Below are 10,566 nucleotides of genomic sequence, written 5' to 3' on the forward strand. Positions count from 1 at the left end.
CTTAAAGGCACCAGCAGAAGCCTCCATGGGGGAATCAAAAATGATTCCTGTGCTCAATGGGTCTGTGTGTTGGACCATGCCAGGCACCCTTAGGGCAGGCAAAATTGGGGATATGGTTACTTGAGCCCAAAAAAAAACCAAAAAACAGGTTTGTTTTTACCAGTCCATGAATTTGGCTGAGCCACCCCCAGCCAGTGACAGCTTGGGCATCCACCTATCCATCCATCCATCCATCCATCCATCCCTGAGGCTGAGGCAAAAACCAGCAGCTCCAGCAAACTCATCTCATGGTCTCCACCATCATCCCAGTGCCACCCAGTGCTCCCAGAGGTTAAAATCCCTTGAAGATCATGTCCTCAGGTCCTGGGTGAAGGCACCCACACAGACAGCAGGTATAAAAGCCACCCCACTCAGGGACAGCACGTTGTACATCCAGAGTCACAGCAGCCTGTGGATGGTGCCTTTCCCTCAACAGCTCTTATTTATTTCATTTATTGCCTTTATTACCTCCCCTCCAGCACTGGCTGCACAAATGGTTAAGAAAAAAAAAAAATAACCAAATTTCTCTTTTCTCTGCAAAGCTGCTCAAAGTCCATCCCTGCCCTCTTTATTTTCATAGGCCCTATAAAAACCCAGCTGAGACACAGGCAGGTGCCCACCCCCTGCAGCATCTTTAACCCATTCCAGCAAAAACTCCGGGATTACACTAATTCTGCAGGAATAACTGAAGAGAAGAGGCCCTGCAGCGCCAGAAGTGCACACAACACCCTGTAACCCCAATGCACAGCACCTTTCACCCCCTCCCTGCACACATCCTGCCCTGGACAGATTCCAGCTCCCATCCCTGACCACCTGCAGCCAGCAGACCCAGCCATCCCATGGGAAGGAAGGCAGGAGATGGCCCCTTGCACGGAGAAATGGCATTGAGAGGCAGGCACGGTGAGCAGCAGCTCCCCAGGCAGGAGCCTGGGCGAGAGACTAAACAAAAAGTTCAGTTAGTATAAAGAGAAATAGCCCAATGTGGGGATGTGCTGCTTTAGCCTAATATTGTTATAATCCAGGGAAAGCAAGCTGGTTGCTGGCTGCAGAAAATCAATGGGATATTATCACTCAGCAGACAGATGGAAATACAGTAAAAATAAGTAGAAATAATAACAGAAATAGGAGAGTCCTTGGGAGGGGACCCAGAAGGGCAGTGGCTGAACCTGCACCACATCCATGGCACTGGGGGGGGGGGCTTCAAGAGTCACCCCCAAGCTGCTCCTTGCCCAAAAACACCCTGGAAAGCTCTGGAACCCACCTCCACCAAAACCAGATGTCCCAGCAGGGACTTCACCATGCTGGGGGGGCGATCACCCACCTTAGCTAATTCAATTAACCAAGCTGCAGCACCCAGTAATTAAGTGACGAGTATTTATGCTGTTAACTGCACTGCTTCCAGCAGCAGGGATGTTGGAGCAGACACCATCCTTGGGTGGATCTGCCTGGGATTCCTGACCAGGCTTGGGAATTGCTGCTGTTGAACCCTCCACCAGCACGGCTCAGGATCTGGGGGGAATTAAAGCACCAGGGCCACACAGCACAGCACAGAGAGGGGGCTGCACCCCCAGGAGCCCTGCAGAGTATTCCCAAGACTCCAGCAGCTCCATGGACACCTCCAAACCTCGTGAGCCAGCCATGCTCCAGCCCCTTCAGCTCCTGGGACAAAGGGCCATTCCCACCATCTCCTGGCAGACAGCAGGGAGAGCCCTCAGGCAGCACCCCGAGGATGAGCCCCCACACTGGGGGAGCAGCTGGGCCACAGCAACTGATTCAGCTGCTCTTCCAGATTGGCCTCTGGATGCCATCCTGCTCTGAGGGACATCCTGCTCTGGATGCCATCCTGCTCTGAGGGACATCCTGCTCTGGATGCCATCCTGCTCTGAGGGACATCCTGCTCTGAGGGACATCCTGCTCTGAGGGACATCCTGCTCTGAGGGACATCCTGCTCCGGGGGACCCATCCAGCAGCTGATGGTCCAGTTGTGGGGTGAAGCACATTGGACCTGAGCCCCCCTCTGCTCCTCAGATGGGCTAATTGGGCTAATTAGGCTGAGGATCTCCAGCAGGGAGCAGCACACCAGGCTCATCTCTTCACCCACAGGCACCAAACAAAGCCTTGGGGACAGTGGCCTCGTTAAGACTCATCAGGTCATCGATGACCCTGTCCCCTCACCCTGTCTGGGAGAGCTCAGAGCACCTCCAGCCACCACATCCCAGCCACCACCCTGATTAACTTAACAATGCCAAGAAAGGTCAGATCCACATGGGAGTCCAGGAAACCAAAGCAGTGGCTTATCAGGATTTAGGATTCCCCAGCCCATGGTGGCTGGGCACTGGGGCAGAGCCCAGCACCAGCACAGCCCCAGAGCAGGAAAGGATGGACCCTCTGGCAGCCCTGTGGAGCCAGGGAGAGCTCCAGCACTGCCACCCTGTCACAGGCAGTCTGCAAGTATTTTTCAAGCCAAATTAAAAAAAAAAAAAAAAAAAAAGGCACCAAAAAATAGTGTATGACAAAAATATTCAGGCAGTTGCTCCAGCTGCAATACACTTCCACCCCCCAGTGCAATGCTCTGCTTCCCCACTGCACCCCTGGTGAGGATGGGGGCTTTCCCCAGCTTCCAGGGGTCTCCTCTGGGTGGGCAGAGGGGTCCCTGGGCAGGGGCTGCATGGCAGGCGTGTCCCTGCTCCCCCATCAGCAGTGGGGCTGCCCAGAGCCCACCCACTGAGTTGGGGCCACCAGACCCACTGCAGGACACTGGGGGGGAAGTTGGGGGCCAAAGGGGTGCCCAGCACCCCCCAGCCCTCACCCAGCTCCTGTCTCCTCAACATCTGGAGCACTTTGGGAGGCAGGAAGGTCAGAAAACGACAAATTTATGGGCAAACACAGTCAGGAGGCTCCTGCCAGCTGTGACTCTGTCACACACAGTGTGGGGTCACACAGCAGGACCCCACAGCCCCACTGAACCCCAAACTGCAGCAGCATCACTCTCCCTGCATTCCCACTGCAGCCCAGGCTCCACTTTGGAGCAAGAAGCACTCCAAAGGCTGGGAATCCCACAGGAACAGCCCCCACACCCCTCTGCACCCCACAGCAAGGGGGGCAGGAGGAAGGGGGAGCTTTCCCATCCTGCTCCTGCAGTGAGCAGAGCACCAGCACCCAGGCAAAGGTACCCGGGGCAGGAAACAGGGACAGCCCCACCTGGCTCACCACAATCCATGCTTGGATTCACTCTGCAGGTGAGAAAAATGAGGGTACAGAGCCTGAGCCCCTTAAACCTCTGGTTAAGCCCATGGGCATGTGTCCCCCCCCCACACCAGTGCCCAGGCAGGTGCTGCAAAACAGGGCTGTGACACCCAGGCAGGACCTGGAGCAGCCAGGGAATAAACTGCAACCCACAACCAGCCAGCAAGCAGGAAAAACACTCCTGAGTTAAGAAAACTAAATAAAATAACAGCCCAAAGGGCAGCTGGTGTGTGACAGCCACCCCTAGTGCTGGCAGTGGTGAGGGGCACGGGGCTGCCCCACAGGCTCTTCTGCCTCTGCCTTCCAGCAGCTGCACTTCGGCTTTTGATGTGGGCACAGGGTGTAGAAGCTCCTGCTTCCAGGGCCAGGAAAGCAAACAGCTCAGGGAACACCCAGGAAAGTCCCTCCAGCACCTGCCAGCTCCACATCCCTCCTCCTGCCTCCCCAGAGATGCCCTTCACCCGGCAAGGAAAAGCAGGTCCTGTGTCCCCAGGTCCCCTCCAGCCAGGCTGGCACCCCCTTCTCTCCCACCCCATCACCCACCCACATCCATCCCAGCACAGGGAAAAGCAGCAGCAGCAGCTCCTGCCAGGCCACCTGCAGCGGAAAGGAAAAGCTCCATCTCCAGGACTTATTTATTTTAAGGCTGCCAACGAGGAGGCAATTAGCTCCAGGGGATTAATTGTTGGGAATCCTCCTTGTCCAGAGGGGAAAGCCTCAGTTTCACCAACTGCAGGCTGGGGGAAAGGGGGGTGTCTCCAGGCTGGAATGGGAGAGCAGGATCCATGGAACGCTGCGAAGCAAATCCCAAGCTGCCAGGGGAGAGAGGAGGTTTGGGAATCCTGACATTTAATCACGCAGTAACTAAAGGTTCCCAGACATGTCTAATAAGACAATTATAGTGCATGTTAATAATAGATTATTAAAAAGCTTATTTATGGAGGTTTAGGCAGGCAGATGGCAGGGCCACGTTGATAAGGCTCTCCAGAGCCTGTGCTACCTCCCAGCTCCCAGGGATGCAGCAGGGATTTGCCTTCCTCTGCCTCCAGCCCCTCATGCTTAACCCTCACACAGCTGCCAAAAGCAAAGCAGCAAATCCCTGGAGAGGGGCTACAGCCAGGAGAGGATTTTTATGGGGTGTTTTGGGGTGGTCAGGGCTCTCAGCCCCTCCGCAGAGCAAGGATGGGGTGATGAAATGATGGAAAAGCTCCATCCCGGGTGCAATCAGGGGAAAAACCAACATCAACAGGGATGTTTAACCCCTGTCACAGCCAGGACAGGGGTTAAAGCCACCAAAAAGCACCTGCCTTGGTCTTCCAGGAGGTGTCCCTGCTCCCCCAGGGTGCTGATCCTGCTGGGCTCTGCTCTGGGAAAGCTCCCAGGGAAGCTGGAATAGAGCTGGTTTGTCTTAGTTTGGATAACAAAGGGAAAAATGTGCAGTGAGGGCCAGGAGGTGACTCACCAGCATCCCTGTTCCCAAGGCCAGGGCAGGTCCAGGCACCCAGGGGAAAAAACATGAAACAGGAGTTTTGGAACAAGAAGAAAAGGGTAAAAATGAAACAAATACAACTGTAAGTCTTGATGGGGGAAAAAAAAAACAACAGGCATTGCCAGGCTCCACCACGGAGCTGCAGATACGGAGCCAGAGGGACAGGTCCATCCAGGAGCATCAGCATCACTTGGAACATCCCTAAATTCAGCTTCACCCTCAGAGATGGTGAAAATCCACCACGCTCCGGTGTGTGGAGAGGGGACACTGGGAAGCCAAGGGCTTGGGAGCCAGAAACCTCTGCCCTGGGCACACTCGGGCACGTCAACAGGATTTTCCGGAGCATCCCGACGCAGGAGCCCGAGGGGTGTTTGCACTGTCTGGGTGCTCTGAGAAAGGGCATGGCACTCCCAGGGCATTAAAAACACACACGAAGGAGCAAACAAGAGAAAGAGCCTCTTCCCTGGCACGGCAGAACAGGCAGGAAGGAGAAAAAAAAAAAAAAAACAACAAGCCTGACAAGGAAAATGTAACATTCTCGTTCTCGCACATTTTATGCGCCCGGTGAAGGAGGGCTGGGAAGGAAAAAATGCCTTGGCATGGGAGAGCCCTGGGCAGCCAGGTGGAGGGGAAATAACCACCGGGAAAAGCGCTGGAAGTGCAGGATGAGGCACCGGAGAGCTCAAAACACTGACCCTTGTCCCCCAGCAGCAGGAGGGGCCGCCCCGCTCCTGACCCCCACCCCGAGGCACAGGCAGAGCATCCCGCTCATCCCCCTCTCCCAGCATCCCCGGGAGACCCCCACGACAGTTAACGGCCAGGGAGGGACAGAGGGACGCCGAGGGGCTGCTCTGCTCCCGACCCCAATCCCAGCCCTGGAAACGGCGTCTGCTTGGCTGTTCCCATTCACTCAACCGAGACGGCACCGCCGCGCCGGGGTCAGGGTCAGCCCTGCCACCTCCTGCCAGCGCTGTCCGGGGGGGGCAGGACGCTTGGGGGGCCCCAGGGCTGACCCCCAGCAAGGGGTTCATCACCACGACCGGCAACCATCCCCCTAATCCCCCCCCAAAACTGGTCCTAGTGCCACCAGAGCCGCCACCAAGCGCAGTCCAATGCTCCCCGGCAATCCCAGCCTCCCGAGTGGAAGCTGCAAACCCAAATGTTTTATTTGCTTAATTGCCGCTAACGAAGTCGAAGCCGAGCGCAAACAGCTTCCGCATAATTCCGGCAGGAGTGCCAGGCAGCACCTCGGCCGCCTGTCCCCACCGCTGGAAAACAGCCTGGGAATGTAGGGGGACACAGGCTGGGGGGACACAGCCTTGGGGACCCCCGGAGGGCAGCTCGTTGCTGAAGTTTTGGGGTGCAGTGCAGAGGAGCAGAGCTGCGCTTTGTGAAATTATTTAGGTTGGAAAAGATCGAGTTCAGCTGCTTCCCCAGCGCTTCCAAGGCCACCATGTCCCCGAGTGCCACATCCACCTTTCTTATCAGGGAAAGCAAGAGGAGGAGGGAAATAGCTGAGCCTGCACAACCCGCTGCCCCGGGGCCCAGCCTGCTCGTGGCCACAGGCTTCCAGCAGGGAAAGGCCCCGTGTTTTACCGCAAACAGCCCGGAGAGGCGAGATGGGGCTGGCAAATCCCACCGGGGACAATCACAGGTCCCTGTCACAGCCCGCTGGCACCGCAAGACCCCCCGGATCACTCGGTTTGGAGGGTCAGCAAGTGCCTCCCAACACCACCCTGGTCCCCTCCATGACAAGCACAACGGGCCGGCACCGACAGCTCAGTCATTGCGAAATCCTAACGAGCTGCAAAAGTTTGAAGGCTGCAGGAAGGAGACGAGAGCACCCCAAGGCAGTGGAAGGACCGTGACTGGGGTACCTCGATTCCTCCCAGCTCAGGTGGACACGGACACGCCGTGCCTCAGCTCCCCCACCTGCAGAAGGGACCACACTGTGCCCCTTCTTTGCAAAGGCGCAGCAAGAAAACCTCTCCCCCTCCTGAAAATCCCCACCGAGACAAGCAGCTGGTCCTTCCCGTGACCGGCTCCGGGGTCTCCGGTGATCCCAGAGCAGGTGCAAAGGGCTTAAATATTTTTTTTCCCAGCCCTGCCCGCCGTGCAGCCCCAGCGATGAGCCTGGTGATATCCCTGCAGGCGGCCAAACCACATCGGCAGGAGCAAACATCAGATCCAGCTAAAAAGCAGCCTGCAATGGAGCCGGGGGGCTGCAAGCAGACCCCTCACCTCCAGCTGGATCCACTCCTTTGGCTCCACTGCGGAGCTGAGCTTGCTCTGCATCTTCCAGGGAAATGCTGGAATAAACACGCTCCTGATTTACACCAGGAGCGGGCTCGATCCTGCCCTTCACTAATGCCATCTCGCAGGGAAGGGAGCCCACAGAGGGAAAAGGGTTTGCTTGGGAGGGAAAACCACCCCATAGAGCCCCCCCAAGCCCCGAGGTGTCCCCACCACAGCCCCTCCAACCTCTCACAGGCTGCGGCAGCTCAGCCCTGAGAGCCATCAGAGAAACGCACACACCAGGGCTGGGGCAGCACAGCTCGAGACCCCCCCTCTGACACCGGGGGGGTGCAGAAGCCCCTTCCTCTGGCAGAACAGAGCCCCTCACCAGCTGCCTCAGTGTCCTCATCACCTCCCTGCTCTGCCTTGAAGCACAAAGCAGCTGATCCTCCCCCCAACCAGCACACAACTGCCCCCTCCTCAAATATAAATCCGTTCCCTCCACCCCACAAAGCCGGGGGAGCCACAGCAGCTTCGTATCCCCTCCATCCACCCGTGTATCCATCCCCCCATCCATCCCTGTCTCCATCCCCCCACCACACGGGTCAGCCGCCGTCTCCTGTTTTCTGCTGACGGGTGTCACTATTTATAATTTTTGGAGAAAAGCCACTACCCAAAAAAAACAAAATCAATGCACCAACATGGGGACTGCGTGCAGGTGAGCCTGCTTGGATTTAAAGGTGAAAAACTACAGAACTAGGCAAAAATACACTTTGATGTGCCGAGCATTAGCTAAAAGCTGGGGGTGGCAGCGCCGGGGACCCGTTGGAATGAGGCACCAGCTCCCCGTGTCTTAGTTTCCCCCCACAAAGCCCCCGGTAGCGCCTCGGGAGCCCCAAAAATCCCGCACTCCGCAGCATCGAGCCCCGCTCCTGCCTCCCGAAAGGATCGGGAGCCGATCGCCCCCCATCCCGATCCCCGCATCAGCCCTTCCCCAGCCCGTGCTTTGGGGGGTCCCGGGGACCGCTGGGGCGCTCAGGGGAAAAGGAGGGAAACACTAAAAATATATAAATGAGTACAATCAAATCCATCGACCGCCGTCTCGGTACAACTCGGACCGTGCATCCCCGCGGCACAACGAGAGCCGGGAGGCTGCGAGCGGAGCCGCCGCGGCCGCCACCTGTTCCTACCGGAGGGTCCCCAAACCCCCGCAGGGACCCCACGATGAAAGCACCGGGATCCCGCCGCCCCCCCGGCAACCGGGATGGGGGTTCCTTTCACCTGACCCCCCCCAGCGCTGCCACCGGGGGAAGTTTTCCCTGCCGGGGGTGCGGCGGGAGGGGACTCGGACGGTACCGGGACCGAGCGGGTCGCGCTCGGCGGAGCATCCGCGGCGCGGGGGGCGCAGCCGAGATCCTCCCCCCCCGCAGCGGGAGGGAAAAGTTCCCCCGGCGGCGGCAGCGGGAAGGAGAGAGGAACCCCCATCCCGCTTCCCGGGGATGGCAGTGCCACATGGGACCGCGGAGCCCGGGCAGGGGGGCGGCAGGATCCCGGTGGTTCCATCGGGGGGGGATCCTGGGGACCCTCCGGTAGAACAGGTGGCGGCCGCCGCGGCGGGACGGGGGTGGCGGAACCCCCATCCCGCTTCCCAGGGGTGGCAGCGCCACGTGAGACCCCGGTTCCCGGGGCAGGATCCCGGTAGTTCCATGGGGAGGGGGCGGGTCCCTCCGGCAGCACAGAGTCTCCAGGGGATCTCCGGTTGCAGGCGGCGGGACGGGGGGGGTGGCGGAACCCCCATCCCGGATCCCGGGGGGGGGGGGGCGGTAGGATCCCGGTGGTTCCATCGAGGGGGAAAGTCCCGGGGACCCTCCGGTAGAAAAGGGTCTCCAGCTGCAAGTGGCGGTCGCGGCGGAACCCCCATCCCGGTTCCGGGGGGGGGGGGTGTGGCGGAACAAGACACCCCCCCCTCTTCCCAACACCCCCCCGCCGTTGCCCCGCTCCTACCGGCGGGCGTCTCGGTGTCCAGCGCGTAGACCCGCAGGGCGAGGGCGAGCAGCAGCGCCCGGGCGCTCCGCATGGTGCGGCCGGTGCCCGGTGACCCCGGGGGGGGGGGGGTCGCGGGGCGGGGGGGAAGGGGGGGGCGGCGGGGCCGTGGCCGCCGCCGCTGCGCGCCCGCGGATCCGGCGCGGCGGGGGCGCAGCGGGGCCCCCGCGCCCGCCCCGAGCCTCAAATATACCGGCGGCGGCGGCCGTGACGTCAGCGCCGGGAGGGGAGGGGGAATTTGGGATGGGGATGGGGGGGGGGAAACCGGGAATGGGAACGGGAAGGGACGGGCGGGGAGGCGGCGCCCCCTGGTGGTGGATGGAGGTGGTGACGGGGGGGAGGGGGAAGGGGGGGGGCACCGGGGGGGCACAGGGAGTGATTTTGGGCGGGGGGGAAGGAAGGGGGAGGAAGTGCGGGGGGGGGGCCCCGGAGTGATTTGGGGAGGGGGGAAGGGAAGGGGGAAGGGGGGGGGTACCGGGAGTGATTTTGGGGAGGGGGGGAAGGGAAGGGGGAAGGGGGGGGGGCACCGGGAGTGATTTTGGGGAGGGGGGGAAGGGAAGGGGGCTACGGTAGCGCGGGAGAGGGGAAGGGAAGGTCGCAGGAGTTACGGGGGGGCGGTGGATGGGAGAGGGAGGGGAGTTCGGAGGTACGGAGGGGATGTGGGTAATTACAGAGAGGGGGGTCCTGGGAGTTATTGGGGGGGGGAGGGAAGGGGGCTACGGTAGCGGGGGAGAGGGGAGGGGAAGGTTACGGGATGGAGGAGGGAGGGGGTTCGGAGGTACGGAGGGAAGGAGGGGGAAGTCCCGGGGGGAGAGGGGAGGAGGGGGTGGTCCCGAGAGTTATTGGGAGGGAAGGGAAAGGAGCTGTGGTAGCGGAGGAGAGGGGAGGGGAAGGTCCTGGGGATTACGGAGGGGGCGGTGGGGGGGATAGGGATGGGGATTCGGAGGTACGGAGGGGATGAGAAGAAGTGCCGGGGGGAGAGGGGAGGGGAGGGTGGTTCCGGGACTTACGGGAGGGGGTGTGGTGGATGCGGGAGGGAGAGGGGGAAGAGTACCGGGGGAGAGGAAAGGTGGGGGTCCCGGGAGTTACGAGAGGGGGAGGTGGTGAATGGGATGGGGCCGTCGTACCGAGGGGATGGGGGGAAGTACCGGGGGAAAAGAGGAGGAGGGAGGTCCCGAGAGGTACGTGGGGGGTGGTGAATATGGAAGGGCAGGGGGTCTCCGGTACCGGGGGAGAAGGGGAGAGGGATCGGATCAGAGGGAAGCTGGGGGTCCCGGGACTTGTGGGGAGGGGGTGGTGCACGGCTAAAGGAGATGCTTCTCTGGTACCGGGGGTCCCCGGTTTTAGGGGTGTGCAGGGATGCAGGGACAGTCCGCAGGTGGGGGGGTCCCGCCTGCAGAAGGATTCCCAGGATCTCCCCAAACACAAGGGGTGTCCTCATGGGTACAGCTGGAGTGGATCCCGGGGGGTTTCCAGCTGCAGGGCAGGTGCAGGGAGGAGGCTGGGGAAGGGGT

General features: G+C 60.4%; 1 protein-coding gene across 4 annotated transcripts in view; it reads right to left on the reverse strand.

Moving 5' to 3' along the window:
* Positions 1-9,151, reverse strand: part of PTPRU (protein tyrosine phosphatase receptor type U) — a 67,425-nt gene extending 58,274 nt beyond the window's left edge. For 3 of the 4 annotated variants that reach the window (XM_039389932.1, XM_039389931.1, XM_027714649.2), the window contains exon 1: positions 9,014-9,150. In XM_039389932.1, the coding sequence (XP_039245866.1) occupies positions 9,014-9,086 (73 nt within the window). In that variant the 5' untranslated portion in view covers positions 9,087-9,150. Of the gene's footprint in view, positions 1-9,013 lie in introns of all 4 variants that reach the window. The other variant, XM_039389933.1, reaches the window with a different exon arrangement.
* Positions 9,152-10,566: the final 1,415 nt, after the last annotated feature.

The sequence above is a fragment of the Pipra filicauda genome, unplaced genomic scaffold, assembly GCF_003945595.2.
Source record: "Pipra filicauda isolate LSUMZ 115617 unplaced genomic scaffold, ASM394559v2 scaffold78_size3787270_pilon, whole genome shotgun sequence".
Classification (NCBI taxonomy): domain Eukaryota; kingdom Metazoa; phylum Chordata; class Aves; order Passeriformes; family Pipridae; genus Pipra; species Pipra filicauda.